Source organism: Rhipicephalus microplus, chromosome X, assembly GCF_043290135.1.
Source record: "Rhipicephalus microplus isolate Deutch F79 chromosome X, USDA_Rmic, whole genome shotgun sequence".
NCBI classification, from domain to species: domain Eukaryota; kingdom Metazoa; phylum Arthropoda; class Arachnida; order Ixodida; family Ixodidae; genus Rhipicephalus; species Rhipicephalus microplus.
The window spans coordinates 294,996,454-295,016,226 of NC_134710.1; the positions used below are offsets into that span (position 1 = coordinate 294,996,454).

The 19,773-nt window shown below is 44.7% G+C and overlaps 1 protein-coding gene across 1 annotated transcript in view; it reads left to right on the forward strand.

The window, feature by feature from the left end:
• LOC142776179 (alanine aminotransferase 2-like) overlaps positions 1 to 19,773 on the forward strand; it is a 94,688-nt gene that overhangs the window by 25,113 nt on the left and 49,802 nt on the right. Inside the window, exon 3 of the mRNA XM_075879386.1 lies at positions 16,113 to 16,221. Coding sequence (XP_075735501.1) covers positions 16,113 to 16,221 — 109 coding nt within the window. The remainder of the gene's footprint in view (positions 1 to 16,112; positions 16,222 to 19,773) is intronic.

Below are 19,773 nucleotides of genomic sequence, written 5' to 3' on the forward strand. Positions count from 1 at the left end.
CCGACGCGAGAACTAGTGGCACTGCTCTGCCATTTTGCTTAGGGAGCCTACATGAACGGCCGTTTTTAGGGTGGAGACATCTTAATAAGTGCCTTCAAGAAACTCTGCCAAAACCAGCGGGCAACGGGGCACGCTGTTGCCAGCTTCCACCAAATTCAGCATAGTTTTCTGTGCGCCGCCATTTTGGAGCCAGCCGCCCTTGTAACAACACACAACACCTGGGCTTTTGGCAGCGGCGGTTCTCAGGGTCGTGTAAGCGACCCAGTTCTCAAAGTGAGCGCACGAAGAAATTCGCAGCCCACACACAAACACTTGCGACATAATACTGAGGTTACGCTGACACGAACGCAAGCGTGGCAACAGCTCAGACTAGCGAGCGCGTCTCCGTACGAACGCGCGGACGCGTCCCGTTTGTGGGCTTCCTACTCGCAATGCGTGGACGCAGCAACGACAACTTCGGTTATCTACTCATTCGCGAACACCGCGAAACACATATACGTGTGCCGCAGGAAAAAACAGTGAACGAAATACGCAATACTCACAGAGCAAATACGAGACGCACTGGTGGGCTCCCAGCCGTCTCGCTTCACTTGAGCCAGCCATAGTTGTCGTCGGCCAGGGCTCGCTGGGAAGCGTCACATTCGCACCCCCTTTCTGTTGTGGTTAGTGCAGAGCGGTACGCAGCATCCAGGCATTCTAAGGCTTCACCGGCAGCGTTTAACACGCTACCGCAACGTTCGACGCCGTATTATTGAGAACTAAACGCAACCGGGCGTAGACGCAGTGCGGGCACCAAGATGGGGCGACAGCGCGGCGTTGCTGTATGGCAACATTGTGTTTTGGCGGGCGGCGGCATGTAGTGGGTCAAAGGCTGACATCACCCTAAAGACGGCCATTCATGTAGGCTCCCTAATTTCGCTTCAAGCCGCGCGCGTCGTCTGCTGCAGCGCGAATGATCTGCGTTGTCGTCGCGGCTCTCACAGGTCGTGAGATTCGCCATTCACACTTGCGCAGTAATCTCAACTGCTTCAAAAAGCAAAATTTGTAAAACAATTGCTCCATAATCACCGCTAAAATTCAGGGGCAATTCCCAATCAGGGAACTTATTTTTATTTGTTTATTTATATACTTATTTATTTAGCGGCCGTCCCCGGAACGCTGTTTTCGGGTGGAATCTGCTGGGCCTTAGAAGCGTGTGTTGGACGGTAGTTGGTAAGGCATGATTAGAAAAATAAACTGCGCTAAATACTCGACACCAGAATAGAAGTACACAGGACGAGTTGTTAGTCTGCAATCGTCAGGAGTACTTCTATTCTGGTGACTCGTCTTTAGCACAGTTTATTTTTCTAATCGGCTGGGAATATTTCAAGTTATTTCCAGTATTCACCGGCCTGTAAAATGGCCCAACTAAAGGGCCACTTGGCAATCATGGAAACACTGTTCAAAAATCCTGTTTTCTCTAAGTCGCAATTTTCCTGGAATACGTAGTTATTAGCCATCTTTCTCGCGATAGAGTTCTATCGTGAGAGTAATTAGAGAGTGCAGTTATCAGCCATCTGTCTCGCATACCTTCGCTGGTTATTGCCGCGTACTCGCTACTTCCCTGGCTATTTCCTTGTCACGAAGGGCGTGCGGTTAGCACAGAGCGCAAAGCTTTTAAGAAAAGAAAACAAGCAAGTCAGATGGCGATTATTGATGCGCAACTGTATTACTCCCATATGGTTTTTTTTCGAGTACGTTTGGGAATAAAAACAAAAACGATTAAAGAGAGAAAGAACAGCATGCCCTGCTTGGCTCACATTCTTTTTTGTGCATTGCACGATTATCGAAGAAATGCTTACGATTTACAGGAGTTTTGCCATCTTTCTTGCCGACTGCACTCGTTCGGATACGAGCATTTCACTATTCTTCTTTCTTGAATAGAAATGCAGCCTCATGATAACATAAAACTTGATAACTTCAGCTGTGACCTCCTGAAAGTGAACCGCGCAGCCGACGACAGGCAAAGAAGCTTCCTCTAATTGCTCCAATATTGTCCAAAACAAGTCACCAAACACAGGGTGGCTGTCAAGTGTTTGGCAAATGATGCTTTCAATTTTCTTTATGAAAGTGTAGAGCAGGAGCGATGGCTGATGAAGGCATCCTGACTTGAATTCCCTCATCTCTGTTAGGCAAGCTTGAGAGAAGTCGGTTCCCTTCTTTTCGTGTGCTTCAGCATCCGCCGTGAGGATGTCGAGACATTGCCTGCAGGCTACAGTCGTTGTAACCTTTTTGAGCGTATATCCAGCAAGATAATAAACAACCATTTCTTGCGTACCTGGCTTCTTGCGGTAATGCTCATCTAGTTCATCACTGTTACCCTCGGAAGCAGTGATGCCAAAGAGCTTCTTGTGGAGCTTTGCCTCAACAGCACGTTTGATTTCGGCAGCTGCCTTTGCTTTTTCCCCAAGACTTCCGTGCAGAGATACGAGCACAGTGTCAGCTTGACCGGAGCAGTTTCCTTTGACAGCATTCTTCACGGGAGTGAACAGGGATAAAAGCCTGTAAATCTGGCTGAACTGAACGATTGTCGGATGATCATCATCACGATGGAACGAGCGAACAACACCAAAGAATCTCTGAAAAACAAAAAAGGGGCAGGAGATTAAAACAGCTATAAGCACCCTCTTCGCCAACGTTACTAGAACAGGTTCTAGTAACGTAGCTCTTTACTGCAGCTCCTAGCGTTTTCGGCAGCTCCTAGATCCCTTATGTACGCCATAGTTAATATTGTGATTGCTATAACAAAATATTATTGCGATTCCTATAATATTAAGCTCAAATCAGTTCGCTCTTCATACATTCATTTCAAAAAATAATTCTTGCTAAATATGTCCATAGTCAGGACTTGCGCACACACCTATTTTATTCAAGACATTAGCGAGAAAAGCGGTAAGTTTATATAAAAATTATGCAGCAGTTCAGTTGGATAGTAACTATATTATTAAGCATTCGTGCTGATATTTATGCACAATATCTTAGTTACTTATGTGAAGATAATCACAACAATGCCCGATACCTCAAGCGGATCCTGATTTAGCTTTGCCGTCAAGATGTAGGGAATGCCGGCTTTGTGAAGTCCATCGATAATATCGAGAACCGACATGAGCGTAACACGGAGAGATTCAGTAGTTTGCCGGGATGCAAAGAGGAGCATGTTTCGTTCATGGTGGTTTTTCTCCGTCAAGTTCAGCAGTTCCAGGAATCCTTGGATTATCTGCATAAAAAATTGAAATCGCAGAGCTGAACTACTGTAAAAAAAAAATAACGGCACTTAATTTTATTTGAAAAGTTGGGGCAAGAGCCCACCTGTATTTGCGGAGACGCCTTACGTATGCCTTCAGCAGGATGCTTGGCGTTGAGGGCATCAAAGACGTCATTAAACATTCTTGTGAACGCCTCCGTCCCCACAGAGTCTTCTAGTCCTTCCACTCCTTCTTCCCTGTACATCTTTAGGCCAATCTCAGTACTCCGGCTGAAGAGCTGCGTTGAAAAATAAGTGCGAAGGTAAAGTCAGAGCGCTCAGCGCAGTCAGCTGAAAAAATACAATATAAATATTTGTACATGTTGCCACGCTAGTTTCTTTTTGTATTTTTTGTAATCGCACCTGTTACTCCTGTAAACACTCTCTCGCGAACGCCGACCAAGAATTTTGAACATTCCGGATTATTTTACTTTTTTTTTTGATAAGCTTGAACGCGCTACGTGAACAGTACAGCACATTGTGCAACTAACGCCGCCATCAATGATAAGGTTAGAATTTTCTATGCCGCATCTGTGAGTGCGGCATCGCATTTATGAATGCGATAATCTAGTCAGCCTTACCACTGACTATATGTTACCGCCGGCAGACGGCTGTAGTTGCCGCTATCAGTGCACAACTTGTACTTTGACTTTAAAAACTAAAGCCTTAAATGCCTTACAAAACACGAAAATTGACAGTCAGCACCGGCGTCCCACATTGGTGGCCTCAACATGAGTGATGTAAAGAATTATAATCACGTGATGACGTCACCATGAGACGTTACCATCACGTCACAGATGTGACGTAATCGTGACGTGAGTATTAAATCACCGTCGCGTCGTGCAACGTGATGTCACATGATAATTTCATCACATGCCATGGTCACTTTGCATTACCTCCGTGATGGGTGGACCGATCACGGAGGCAATGCAAAACCAGCAGAGGTACAGGAAGTTTTCAATGGCTTCAATTTCGAGGGCCGTGAAAACACCATGCTAGGTGCAGAGAGCATTCAGATGGGCAGGGAGAGGATCAATACTCTCAATAGGAAGAAAAAGAAGATGGCGTTCGCCTTTCCGTTCCCGAACACATTGCGCCCAATAAAGAGCTTTTAATAGCCCGACTGCCGTCTTTTTTCTATCGCGACCACGTGACAATATTTAGGCATGCACAGTGAAGCTCACCTGTGCTGCAAGTCGAACAGACATCTTCAGCAGGTTTGATGGCTCAACGTGTGCTGCAGTTAGCTTGGGAACGACCTTCAAGTGGTTCTTTTTTTCAGTCTCATAAAGAATTTTGTAATGTTTGAAGTTAATGCAGTTATCTCCAGCCTGAAAATAAATATATAATGCAGATCAATGTCACAAAACCATATTTTATGGCATTTTATGAGGTAAACGGTGACAGGTTCTTACCTGACCATACTTGTGCTTGAGCAGATGGTTTCGGACACATTTTAAGGCGTGTGGAACATCACATAGAAAATGCAGAAAGTTCCCTTCAGCCAGACACGGGTGTGGGATCTTGTGACAAGGTGATTCTATGCTTCCACTGACGCCGAGCTGCTGCCACATTGACCTGTTATTCCCGGCTCCGTCACTTACAACAGCAATAACTGTCGTGCCGTGCTTGTGAAGTTGGATCACTGCTTCCAAAACAAGTTGAGCCAAAATTTTGCCGGGTGCAGCGCCTTTAGTCGCAAAAGTAGCAATTGGCTGAACCCATCCCTCAAACATTGGCACAAACATAAGGACAAGGGCATGGTCCGCAAGCTGATTTGTCCCTTCGTTTGACAGCCCGTCATAGTCAACAAAGCCATCAATTTTATAGCTTGACTTATTGAAGTCGTAGGCCTGTCACAACTTAATCTCATTGAGAATTAGTGAGCCGAATCTCTGATTGTCAGTCTTCTTGTCGAACTGCTTGGCGATAGCCTCCAAACAAATAGTATTAAAGCCGTATTTGCATGGTATACCTTTTAGCATTTGAGTCAGGCGGCTCATCGAGGGAAGAGGTAACATCTTCATGTCACTTATCAGTTTATATGCTCGTGGGCTTGCAATTCGCAACATTAGGCAATTAAGAATCCAGTCGGCCTTATAGCGCATGCCACAGGCGGCTTTCACTTTCAGCTGCTTCAGCGATGTCATGAATGACAGCCTTTGCAAAGGAGGAACTTCAGAAAGGGCATCTTCGATTCCCTCATTGGAAACTGTGGAAAGCTTTTGCTTAAGAGCCAGGATCTCCTCATTTTTCTTCCTTTTTGCGGCGGCCGCACGGGAAAACTTCTTTGAGAGGTTGCGAACCTTTTGTGTTCTGGTTTTCAGCACCTTTGCAGGCTTTCTAGCTCGCAATTGTCTCCGTAGGCACAGGCGGCGAAAGCAAGTGGGCCGCTTTGTAAACACTGTGCAGTGTTTGTGATGAACAGTAACGGTTGTCAGCACATTCTCGGCTAGTGTTATGCCTCCACAGATGTTCAGGCTGTCTATCTCCTTTAATACACTTTCCAAATGGGCGACAGTGGTCAGAGTTCGCAACAGCTGCTTGTGCACTTTGTTGAAGCCGTTAATAGTGCAGCTGCCATCTCGTTCTACAATAACAGTTTTTTGTACTAGCAGCACTCCTGCCACAATATTTCTGCAGTAAAAAACACCGCACGTCATCCCTGACACGGCATCATTGATTAATTCTTGCCGCCAATGCGCGGAAGGCAATGAGACGTTCATCGCTTCATTGAGCGCGAACGGTGCAGCTGACGTGCCGTCTGAGATACTCGGAGATGCATCGTCGCAAGAATCACTCGACTGACTCGATGACGGCCCTCTGTCATCTTCTGGCATGAGGCATGTCATCCCTGCCCGTTTTTTTGGTGACCTCCTTGTCCTTTTCGTCACTTTTGGCTTCGAGATTCGCTCTGGCAGACCCGGAAAAAGGCGAGGTAATGCTCCTGGCGCTAGCGGCCATTTTCCACGAGGTAGAAATACCTCATTTCCATTTATAATGTGCTTATAATATTTGACAATATCGTCAACCTCAAAATGTCGCTCACATACCTTTGACTTGTGAGTGAGCCTCATATCCTTGCGGCGCAGCATCTGTTCCCACTTTTTAAACTCATCGGGATCCCGGGGCGGTTCAAAGAAATGGTGATCGCTGTCATTTCTGTAGCCGCTTTTGCAGCCCGGCGCAAAACAAGAAGGCATTGTTCATTGGCGTCACTTGTGACATGTTAAAACTCTTTCGTAAGAGATGAAAGATCACTGAACAATGGCGCGAAGAAGCAAGCGAGTGCCGAAAATGTGTTGTCATGTCTGAGCGGCAACACATGGTCGCTATGCGCGCGGCGCGGCGCGTGAAGCAAAACGGAACAGCGGCGCCATTAGTTCACGCGTCAGCCGCTTGTGCCGGCGCGCGCGCGGAGCTGCGAAACTGACCTGGTTCTAGTAACGTTGGGTGGTGCTGTTTAGAACACCCGAAACCGTTAAGGTTGGACAAACAGACAAGTGTACAGATAAACAGACAGACCAAAATTTTTTCGTCGAAGGTTCCCAAGAAAGACTATCGTCTTTAATAGCTTTTGACTGCTGAGAACTTAGTTTTTGAAGAGCCAATGTAATTGCCAGGAATTCTGCGAGATAAATTGGCATAAAGTCAGGCAGTCGGAGCGCAAAATACGAACTAAGCTGATGAGAAAAAATGCCTACTCTAGCCTTCTGAAGATTTTGCGTTGCATACGTCGAAATTACCTCGTATGTAGGAAAAATACTGAGATGGTTTTTAAGAAAGCCTTTCAGAACATTCTTTCGAAGCAACTTAGCAAATTTTGAAAAAATTTCATCAAAAAATAAGTGAACTGGCATCGAGCATAGGGTTTCGGGAGTTAAATTTTGAAAGGAAACATGAAGATTCGATAACAGAGACTCAACGAAAACGACTTTGGGTCTTTGATAACGACGCCATGGGCGCTTAAAGAAAAAATCTGATTATTTCATGAAAACTGTTCGTGAAAGGGAGAATGCGCATCATAGAGTTTTCAAAATGTTTGTATAGTAAGCTGTCGAAATCTTGCATCAAGTGGAATGATTCGAGCTTCCGAATAAAGCACGCTATTCGCAATACACCTAGGTAGCCCTAGCCACAGCCGTAGAGCTTGCCTTTCTAGCAAAATTAAAGGTTCTAATTTGTACTCAACACTTCCGGAAAACAGAATGCTACCAAACTCCAGCATTGGGCATGCGAGAAGTTTGTATATCGTAAGTAACCAAGCCCTGCACATCCCCGAATTCCTGTTGCAAAAACCAGCGTAACAACCCTAAGGCACTTTCTGCTTCACGGGTGTTTGATTCTATTTGTTGCTGCCAATTTAAATTGTCCGCGTAAAGAATGCCCAGATATTTTCGTGCCGTTACTCGTGGAATTGGATAATTTCGATAATGCAGCAAAAGAGATACGGGAACAGATAGAGGAAATACAAGTTGAGAACATTTGCTAAAATTAAACGAAAAAGGCAGTCCACCAAGCCCTACCTCAAGCTCGCTCAAGAAAAACTGTGAGATTTGATACAAAGTATCAATATCTCGGGATGACGAGAAATAAGCAATATCACTGGCGAAGACGTAAAGAAAAACATTTTTACAAACTGGAATTGACAATAATAAGATAATAAATAAAACAAGTGGCAGAACTAATCCTTGCGGAACACCTCTTGTTTGCTTATATGAAGCTTATATAATGTAATTGGGCACGTCAAAGTCCACTCATCTAAAATCAATATACTGTGTTGAACACTATCGTAGGCTTTTGCAATATCTAATGTGACTAAAGCAGAAAGCTCACCAGATATTTTTTCAAGGCGAATTCGGTTTTGCAAATCAACAAGAGCCGACCATGTAGACCACACCTGTATAAATCCTACTTGCCTTGGCGAAAAAATATTCCGACGAGCGATAAATACACTGAGCCTGCTATCAAAAGTTTTTTCAATTATTTTAACTAAGTTTAAAGTAAGTGAAATTTGCATATCCGAGGCTTTGACTTTCTCGCAGCAATAGAACTTTAGCAATTTTTCATGTGCTTGAAATTCTTGTGTGCTGTAAGGAGCAGTTAACAATACTGAAAAGCTCATCGAGATGGGAATTAAACATCAATTTATTCATAAGGTTTTTGACCTTATCCAGACTGGGGCCGCTTGATTTACTGTTAGAAAGACACCTGTGAGTTCCGCCATATTGACATCCCGGAAGTCCAAGCTTGAGCTTTTGAATGCCATAGGTCTTAAGCTAGACGAAGCAAAACGCGCTTCAAGTCACTTCGTGATGCCTTCTGACAAAGGCTCTATGCGGTGCCCCCTTTAGGAAACAGCACTACTGAATGCGAAAACGCTGGTACCTGTGACAATTTTTCGTTCCGTAAAAATTTGTACAGAGCAGATCTTTTACCAGGTTTTGATAAACGCGAATGCAAGTAAAATTTCTGTTTATGTTTAGCTATAGCTACTGTATGCTTAAATAGTGCTGCGTAGAATTTATAGTCAACCCAATTTTTCGGAGTATGGTTGTGGCGTAAACGTTTCTAAGGAGCTTTGCAGCGCCTGTACGCAAACGTACAGTATTCATTCCTTCAAGCCAAACTTGACGGTGTGCTGCCACACTTAACAGAAACCTCTGCCGGCTGAACAGAGCCAATTAGACACGCTACTACTGAAGCAGCTCTTTGCTGTCCGCACGTCCTCAAAATGACGAAAGCGAGGAATTTGAAACAGTTTTATAGATTTTATAGTTGATGAACCGTTGTTGCCAGAAACGAGAGGTGTGGTGTGGTAACATCATTTCATAGGTAACTGATACATGATCACTACTCGTCCCGTTATAAAACGTTTCTCACTTCTCACGATGAAATAATAAACTGGCCACACGAAAAAGTCAGGTCTAATGTTGACGAGCTTATAAAGGTAACTTGACCAGAATTATGACAACAAAATTAATATTCTGCAACCAATTCCACAATCGTTTGCCACAGTCATCTGTTTTAAACCCACAAGAAGTGCGATGTGGGTTAAAATCTCCTGGCAATAAACTTGAGTTTAAAGAAGAATTCTTGAAGAAACAATCTTAATGATCTGCGCTTCTTACTCTATTTGGAAAGTACGCATTGATCCCTGTAATCCTGTAGGAGTCAGGTAACAAACAATCTATTCCTAACAGTTCACAATTCGGGCAAATATGTTCAAAAGTTACAGTAACATGATGATTCATTTTTGAAGAGATTTGGGCCAATAATCCATCTCATCTACCTGGCTGATCTAGTCTATAAGTTCGAAAATATTAAGAGTAAATTTTTGGTTTACTGAATGCCAAGACTCTTGAAGTAAAATTATATTAGGGTTTGTTTGCTGTTTGAGATAAAAAAAGATCAAAAGATCTGTGTAAGCGGAATATACGGAACGCAATTCTAATGGAGAACTTTTACAGCCGCTATGACAGACTTAATATAGTCTACTCAACCGCAGAACGCAAAATGTCTTGTTCGTTGTTGCCATTAGTAGTAACTTTTTAGGTTTGTACATTGGCAAATCGGTTGGAGACAATGGAGCGCTGCATCACCTATGAATGATATTACCAAGCCTCATGTCACCAAATGACCCACTGTGCCCCGAAGGGTCGGCGATTGAGAGCTGATGAGCTTTTCTGTGGGAACATCTTGACACCTATTGTTTTGTTCATTATCTAGGTGCCCAGCTTCACCCTGAAGCGTCACAGTGTGTGCAGGGAAGGATGGAATAAGGCTGTTTAACCTGGCAGTGAGCATCTCGGTCAAACCTTCTGCAAAGGTGTTGAAAAGACGTTCTATAATAATCGGCATAGCTTTATCTATCGCTGCTGACACTGCGGAAGCGACCGTCGCTTTGATGGACCCACACTGGCATGACGTAGCAGTGTCGTACCCCATTTCGCACTCTTTAATAAAGGATGTCGCCGCAGACCGAGAACAACGGCGTTTCTCCACAATATTTAGGATTTGTGTTTCATGTTCCCTAGCAGGGCAGCCAATGCCCGTGGCTGTGTGTGCTCCATCACATAGGCAACACCTGCAATTGTCTACCTGACATTCTGATGTGGCATGTGACGCACCGCATTTCGGACATCCCAATGAAGACCTGCAAGCATAAGCGCTATGTCCAAATTGCCAGCAGTTACGGCACTGCAGTGGTCGAGGTGTCAATGCCTCTACACGGAATAGATAAGGCCAGGCCTTCACCTCTGAGGGGCGTGTGAGACCAGCAAAGGTAACGATGACGCTTTCAGTAGGAACCCACGTATCACCTACAGGTCTGGTGCATCTGTAGACGTATACCTTACCAGCCGGCGAGACCATCGTTAAGAAGACTTCAGGGCTAATTTTAGTGGGAACACCGCGAACAATGGCCTTCACGCAAGCAAGATGAGGGAAAATCAAAGCACGAACAGTTATGAACGCAAATCTCGTGGAGGCCAGTAAGTTCATTAAGCATTGAATATTTGAAGACCCGCGTAGTATACCAGTCTTGCCGAAGCGCCTCACCTCCAAGATGTCCAGAAAATGCCCGGTTATGTTGCAAAGCTCTTCTTAAAACACCTACGTTTCACTCAATCGAATGGCTCCCCCTTCAGCGGGCACAAGCACAACAGGCAAACCGGTTACGCCGTTCTTAAGGAAGCACTCCAGTGGTACCGATTCAGCAGGGCGACTGGCTGACCAGGGCAAGCCCTGGGCGTGACCAGATACCGGGATTGATGGCTCCTGAAAAATCAGCAAAAAGAAATTATACAGCAGATAGAGGACCGAAGGCGATAACTGTGGCCGATCTCAGCAGCACCTACACTCTCATTCACTTCACGCAAGTCAACTACTTCACGCACTTCGCCTGATTTAAAATTCACAAATTTACGAATAATAAAAGATATATAAACAAAAGAAAAGTTTTTTACAGTGGTGTCGATTTTATTTATCTGTAGAAACTTCTGAAAGTCAATAAATACTAGCATTCACACCAACCACACTTTGTTCAAAATGCCCGGCAACCACTACGAGCGCGCACGTTCATTGAAACCAAAACTATTGCTGAGTTTTTGGAACATGTGATTATTACTCTATACTTTTGCCAACTAAGTATCGTGCTTACCACAGGCATGCTAATAGGCGTTTATATTCTTTCGGGTAGGTTCTTTCGTTCCATCTCTAGTATGAAAATTTCCACTCTTGAAGAGAAAAAGAGGTCATACGCGCCACTGTCGTGCAGCTCGTTTTGCTCCTATAAAATATTGGAGACAATTATTAGGACAAGTTGTCACATTCGGCGCTCACATTATGACGGCAACACGGCTGGCATCATGACAGCAGTGGATATGTCGTGAGCACGGTGAAATTGAATGCGAGACATGACCGCGTGATCAAATAACCTTTTTGTGCGTGCATGCAGAACCTGCGCGATAAAGCTGATCGATCAATCGTCCGCTCACTGGCGATGCGACGTGATCACTGCTCTTCGGCAAGAGCAGACGTGTATGGCAACCCCGTCTTCACCACGACCATCTGTCAAGTAAACTGATTGATGCACGAATTCGGATACAAACTCGCTGATTCTGAAAAAGCTCGAGCTCAACTTGTGGCTGTCATTGAGCTGGGGTGACTGCCAAGTTTTTCATGCAGTGCACGCTAAGCAGCAGTTTTTTTGCATATAAAGTGATTTGGTCAGTTTGAACTACTTCTGCAAAAATATGAAGCCATGGATGAACTTCTGATCACCTAGCTTTTTTCAGCTTTTTAAGTCACTCGTTTACTCAGACTGCTCGGCCTTCTTCGAAGTGAAGACCACATCAGCGTGGTGTAACCTTTGAATATACCAATTACATAGGGTTTACCTGCCATAACACTGAACACTTTTGTCTTGATTGGTAAGATTTCAACGACAATCGCAATAATTACATCGTGTGCAAATGGCAAGGTCTCAATATCGAGCTAACCAACACATTTATAGTTAGCGCGATCCTTTTGACTGTCTGATGAGTTAGTAAGATGTAATTATAGTTTTACTTTGTGGGTTGATGAATGACTTCGTGGTAATTAACATGATTTGGTTGGTGCGTTCATCAGCATGCAATAGGGAGCAAGGTCCTAGCTTTACCTCGCTTCATTAGCTTGGCCTTATTAAAATGTGGCGGAAGTACCCTACTCTCAAGGCACGTCTAGAGTGAGACGACACTGACATGACCCTGACAAAAACACGAGGCAGGCGCAAACCATCGGCTGACGAGTCCCCCGCCGACGAAGTCACCAGACGCCATGGTCACTCTAAGCCGACGACGCCTGAGAAGACAAATTTTATCGTATTGTAACATGATGACAGACCGAAAAACCTAGCAAAACGCATCCGCAGACCTGTCGTTGGTGTGTCTTCGGGAGATCGACGGCTGAGCGAAAATTCACCCCATGTCTGCGTCAAACGACCATGAAGCGGACAGTCTTGGGGGAGCTAACAATTCCCTCTCCAAGGCTTCCGCGGCGTCTGAATAGGCAGCTTGAGCACCCAAGGGAAGTCTTTGCTACATAATGTGTATCACGAAAGCCATCGCTCGTTACCATGGATTATGGCGAGGGCTGCGCCACTTAGCCGGAGAGGAACAATGGCAGAGCGGGGAGCATGGCTGAAAACTAGGTGCAGGTGAGCAAGTTTATTTGGTGCTGCTATATGTGCCTTCAATGTGACTACAGAATTGGCCTACTAAATTTGAGATGTTTACTTACGTGATGATCCATGCGCTTGTTTAAAAAAAGTACAGTTTTCACGTCTCTTTTAATATAAGTACTTAGAGGGCGAAGTTATTGAAAACAATATTGTACAGGAGCGATTCATAAATACTAACTGTATGTTAATGAATAAACGTTTTTTTAAATACTTGCTCATTTTTGGAATAACAGAGTAGTTAACATGATTATTCAGTGTTTCCTTCACCGTCAGGATGATACTGATCGAAAAAAACTAGAGGACTATGAAGCTTCGCCTTTAAAAGCTGAATGGGATAACATGCTCCTTGTGCGTACTTCAAAGACTTAGCGTATAAAATCTAATTTGCCATTCACCAACTATGTGGCCTTAAGGGTGAAGTAATGTGGGTGCCTTTTGTATTGGGGGACTGGCTTTGATGATATGTGTGGTTTAACGTCCCAAAAGCACCATATTAATATAAGAGACGTAGCTGACGGCTCCGAAATTTCAGCCACCTGGGGTTCTTTAACCTGCACCAAATCTGAGCACACGGGCCTCCAGCATTTTCGCCTTCATTGAAAATGCAGCCGCTGCAGCCGGCATTCGACCCCGCGACCTGCGTGGCAGCCACCGAGTACCTTAGCCACTAGACCACCACGGCGGGGCGGGGTAACTGGCTTTAAACTTGCAGTAATAGAATTTTCTGACGCCTGATCGCAAATTACGCCTGTATCACACATATTTACGGAAATATTTCTTGTATTGCGAAACAGGTATACAGGGCGCACGTGTTTGTAAAGACTGAAAAATACTTTCACGGAAGTTCCAAGAAGAGGAAGGTATTTTACCTGCATTAACAATCATAGGCCTGGCTGTGTGGTATGACACCGCTTGCCACGCAAATTACCCGGGTTCGGTCTCCACTCAAACTGAGAATTTCTTATTCATATCCTTTGTATTTTCTCTTTTTTTGGTCATGCAAAGGACATTATTTTTTGCTAACAACCAACGACGCCGTATAGGTGCCGGATTTTTCGCAAAACGAGCTCTTTAACGCTATAGCGTTGAAAAAACAGCGACAAATCAGGCACACATGGGCGCCGACTGGAAACTGTACCAAAGCGTAATAGTGTAGAACAGAAAACCATTAGCAAGTAAACGTGTAGATGTGCCGGAGATCCATCTGCAGCCGCTTCGGAGGGGAGAGCTACAAAACAAGAGCTCTATGTTTATGTACGTCACGAGCCCTATTGCAGAGCCCAACCTCAAGTTTAAAGTGGTATGATAACGTAAACTTGACCCAGGGAAAGACACAATAGAAACAAGATAGGGCGGATTTCTAACTGAGTTGACATTCACTGCCAAATAACATCAACGGCGTCTTCATTTTAACAAGACAAATGTAGTATGTGAAACTCATAACTGTTCAGGCTACCTTCGCATGAAAAGGTTTTCGATCTGATACGTTTACTATTGACTGCACAAGAGAATTGACGCTCTATTGCATGATAGCCGGCATCTTTTCAATCGGTATGAGTATTCAAACGCCAACCTCCGAGCATAAAAGTGAGGTAAAAGTCAAGAAAGCTGCTTGGCTATTAGCTGGGTAGAAAAGGTTGTGAATGCGCTAAGTTTTTCCAAGAACCCGGCAGCGCTTTATATTGAAAAAAGAAATGAATGAATTGAAATTAATGAATGAATTTTTTTTCTTATCTGTGTTCCGTGCTTGCACGCTGAGGGGCCTCTCGGTGGAAGCGTGCCTTATTCAAGGAACATCCTGAGAACCTTCGCATCCAAGCATTTAGTGAACAGGCGTAGTTCGTCATCCCGGTGACGGATGGAGATTCAGACTGTCCACGTCTTGGTGAGACAGAAACAAAATAGCAACATTATTCTGGCTTGTTTACAGTCACCAGATGCCCATTTCTCTGCGAAATGGCTCAAAAGTTGCTAAATCACCACATATAAAATAGCCCCTTTTGTGAGTCAGGGGCTCCTTTTTTTAATTATGCTCATAAAGGGTACGTATAAACGTCGTCAACTCATTTATAGCGGTTTCCAACCGAAACTAAGGAAAACCATTGCGTCAATAATAATTATGGACCATTCATTCAAAACGAAACATTACTTTTAAGCGTCAAGCTTTATGGGGGAAAATTTTTGGGTAAAACTCGGATGAACCTACTTAATGCAAATCAGTTTCATTATGCGTCGGCAAGGCGCTTTTCAGTAATCTTAAAAAAGGATTTCTGTAATAAAGCTGGAGTAGATGACTCGTATACACAATTCAATAATTACGTTCTAGAAAACACCAATAAAAATTTTTGATACAATCTTCAAATAGAATAAAATAAGGACGTGAGGATATTCTCAGATGATTCCGCAAAGTTGATTACGAAATTTTCTAGATCAATATTGGTAATAAGTTATGTTGTATGTGGTACCGTCCCAATGCTCTCTATCACCGAGTGCGCTTCAAATGAACCTGTCATTTATGTTGGCATGCATATGACTCGTATTAGAACAGTTAGGGTTGCCAAAGCACACACAGGAACAGGATAACAAACCGACGTTAACGCTCGAGGGAGCTTGATGTGGCGTCCGGCTTACGTTTATGACGAATAATAATTTTTATTGTGAACTACAACTTTAAGACTAATTAGTTTAGGTACTGTGGATTGAAACATCCTTCACCTTCATCACTATTTATTTACAGTACTTTACTGCAGAAAAAGTAAAGAACTGCATTCATGAACTCTTCAGGGAGTTCAACCACGCTTATATGGAGGCCCTATCAACCCATCACGGCTTTTTCGGGGTATATCGGTTATCGTGCTCGGCTACTGTCCCGATGGTCACGAGTTTCTATACGGCCGAGGTGGTCGCACTTTCGATAGAGGCAAAATCATAGAGGCCTGTGTACTGCGCAATGTCTATCCACGTTTAAGAGCACGAGACGGTCCAAATATCTGGAGCCCTCCACAACGGTGTCCTTCATGTTCATATTGCGGCTTTTGAACAAAACATCTCAAGTAGAATTATCACTTTTATTGTTATTAAGACGCTGTAACCATTTATTTACAGGTTGTTAGTGCATGCGCTTACCCGGATATGGTTTATCACATACCGCTTCCTACCGATGTGAAGTTGAGGATGAAAGAAATTCTTGACAACTGCCCTGGAAATACTGTAGGTGAGGTTTTGCTCTTTCATCTTACATGCGTCCTTATAGTGATAACCCTACCTATGCTTCTTTTCCTGGCAAAAAGAAAAGAAAGAAAAAAAGTCACAAATTTGCCACAAAGGCGAAGCAATGAATGCGGTAGCAATAAATTGAAAGGTCAAAAGCAGTATGGAAAGCAGATCGAAATGTGCCCCGCGTTTCTCACGCACAAATGATGCATGAAACGTACTCACATGTACAAATGCAATCGAATAAGCGTCTCAGATGTTGCTTCGCTATGTCTGAAAAGCGTGTGCTTTTCGCAAACGGAGAGTGCAATGATTGCAGTGACCTTTGTGCACTCAATAACTACAACAAAATTGTTCCAGCTAAAGCCCGAGATCAGCGAATACGTACGATACTCCCCTCCTCTCCACCGCGAGATAATGACGTGTGAAGGAGAGAGAGAGAGAGAGAAACGAGAAAAAAGGAAGGCAGGGAGGTTAACCAGATGCTAGTATCTTGTATGCTACCCTACACTGGGGTTGGGGAATAGGGGGTTGAAAGAGAAAGGGAGAGTTAAAAAATAAATAACAGAAAAACACCGACACACATGCACACACAAAATCAGTCCACTCAGAGGCGTTCCGACAGGCCAGTAGTTCGTAAGAAGCCCAGTAGCGCTTGCACGGCTTTCTTCTGTGACGATGAGTCATGACGATGGCGCAGTGTACTTTCTTCTGACAGCGGCTGGTCATCTAACCTGTTTAGTTTATTAGAAAGTTGTTGTCTTTCCAGGTTGTATTTCGGACCGTCACACAGGATATGTCGAATCGTTTCTTCATCTCCGCAGTGTGCACAGTCGGCGGTGTCGGCCATACCTATGCAGAACGCGTACGCACGGGTAAACGCGACTCCCAACCATAGTCTACACAGAGCAGTAGCGTCGCCTGGTCGAATTTTTGTTGGAAGCTGCATGCTTAACGTTGGATCAAGGGATCGTAATCTTGCATGCGTAAAGAGAGGCTCATTCCAAAGAGCCATGGAGCGTTGGCGAGCAAGCATGCGGAGCCTCCTAGCAGCGTCCGTCCTTGAGAGAGGTATTGACTGGTCGTTGTCTTCTGTATGGGCTGAACGGGCAGCTTGATCAGCTCGTTCGTTACCCATAATTCCACAGTGGCTTGGCAACCACTGAAATATAACGTGGTGCCCTTTCTCTGTTATATGGTGTTGCATTTCTGGTGTTTCAAATACCAACTGCTCGTGTGGACCACGGCGTAGATTTCACAGAAGGAACTGCAGTGCCGCCTTGCAGTCGCAGAAAATTGTCCACCGTTGCGTGCTTTGGTCGTTAATGAAACGCAGCGCAGCGCGGAGCGCTGCAAGCACTGCTGCCGTTGTTGTGGTTGCATGAGCTGTCCTGAAATTGATGGTTCTGGCGTGCGTTAGAATAACGACCACCGCAGGTAAGCTGTTTGGCAGGACGGAGCCGTCGGTGTAGACGTGGGTGCAGTCTTGGTACTTCTCGTACAGCAAAAGTAAGGCGAGATGCTTGAGGGCTGGTATTGAGAAATCTCGTTTTTTCTGGATGCCTGGTGTTGTCAGGTTGATGACTGGCTGTTTGAGGCACCATGGAGGAATTAAAGGTCTCGCCGCGGGCGTAAAACCAGTTTGTAGGGAGTCACCATGTGTAGTTATTGTTCGACAAAAGCAAGTATGAGGTCTATCCACTGGTAGAGAGGCTAGGTGGTGATGGGGAGTCCGGCCCACATGCCTTATGTGTGTCCTCAAAGCTTCAATTTCAATATGAATCTGCACGAGGTGGTTTTGGCTATAGCTATAGTCGCCATTGTTGAGGCACCCTGAGGCAGACCTAGACATTTTCGAAGCGCCTGTGCCTAAACGCTTTGTATCATGCGTCGACTTGTTTTACTGGCGTTTGATAATGCAGGCAGACTGTATCGTAAAAAGCCAAGGATAAGCACCCTGTACAGTCGTAACATAGCATTAGGCTGCATTCCCCAAGTCTTTCCAGTGAGAAACTTGAAAAGATGGCATATGCCTGTCAATCGTTTTTTCAAATACGACACATGAGGACTCCATGATGTGTCTCTGTCGACTATGATACCCAGAAATTTGTGAGATCGACGATATGGTATATTTTGACCGTTAATTGACACTCTGTAATTCGACATGGGTTTGCGCGTAAATGCCAGAAGAGTGCACTTTCCGGTGGAAATTTCCAGGCCTCGATTGCGTAGATACAAAGCAGTTGCAGTAGCCGCTCTCTGTATTCTCGCTCGTAGGTGCAGGCGAGTTACCGTGGATTTCCAGATGCAGATGTCATCAGCGTATGTTGATAGATAAATATTGTTTGGTAGGTGCGTATGGAGAGCGATTAGTGTTATACTGAATAGCACGGGGCTCAGTACACCACACTGAGGGACGCCACGACAACTGAAATGTGTAGGCGTGTTCCCGGTCTCTGTACTCACAAAATAAGATCGCAATTGGAGATAACTTCGTATCCACTTAAACATTCTACCACCCACTCCAATCTCTTCTAGTGCGGTAAGGACGGCTTCATGTGTAACGTTATCATAGGCTCCTTTGACGTCAAGGAACAGAGAGGCGCAAAGACGCTTATGGCCTTTCTCGTGTTGAACGTACGTGATTAGGTCGATGACGCTATCGATCGGTGATCGACGACGTCCAACGCCAGCCATGACATTTGGGTAGATCTCATGATATTCCAAGTACCACTCGAGTCGGCCGAGAATCATTCTCTCCATCACTTTACCAACGCAACTAGCCAATGCGATCGGGCGATACGAGGAGATTTCCAATGGTGATTTGCCAGATTTAGTAATGGTACTAGACGACTAGTTTTCCAACTTAAGGGGACAGTACCCTCTAGCCAACAATCATTATATAGCTGAAGTAGAGCTCTTCTCGCGCGCTCACCCAGATGACACAGGGCTCTGTACGAGATTCCGTCAGGTCCTGGTGCGGAGGTACGTTTGCATGAAGCGAGTGCTGCTTTGAGCTCCTGAAGGGTGAACGGGAAGTCCATACAGGAATCACGTGGTGGCGGACAACTGCTCGAAAATGGTGAGCTGCTGATGGCTGTAGTTTGCCCTGATAATCCGGCACAGAACTCTTCAGCAACGTCCACATCTGGTCGATTTTGGTGAAGGGCTAAGGCCTTGAATTGTGACTCTTAAATGGGCGATGACCGCAAACCTCTAACAGTTTTTCATATCTGCGATAGAGGCTTACGAGGGTCGAGTGACTCGCAGAAAGTAATCCAGCGTTGGAATTCTAGCTTCTCCAACCGACGTTTGATCTTCTTCTGCATACGTCTAGCAGTCCGTAAATCTTCTATGTCCTTCGTGCGCAGGTACCTTCTTTCATCTCGTCGTCACAAGGCTCGAAGCCGCTCCAGCTCTATGTCGATGTCCATGAATCTTACAGGGCATGGGATCATACACACAGTCTGTTTTACAGTGCTCTTGATGGCCTCTTGTAAGTCGGATATGTGTTCTTGGCATTGGTCTTCCATACGAGACTGAAATTTTTTTT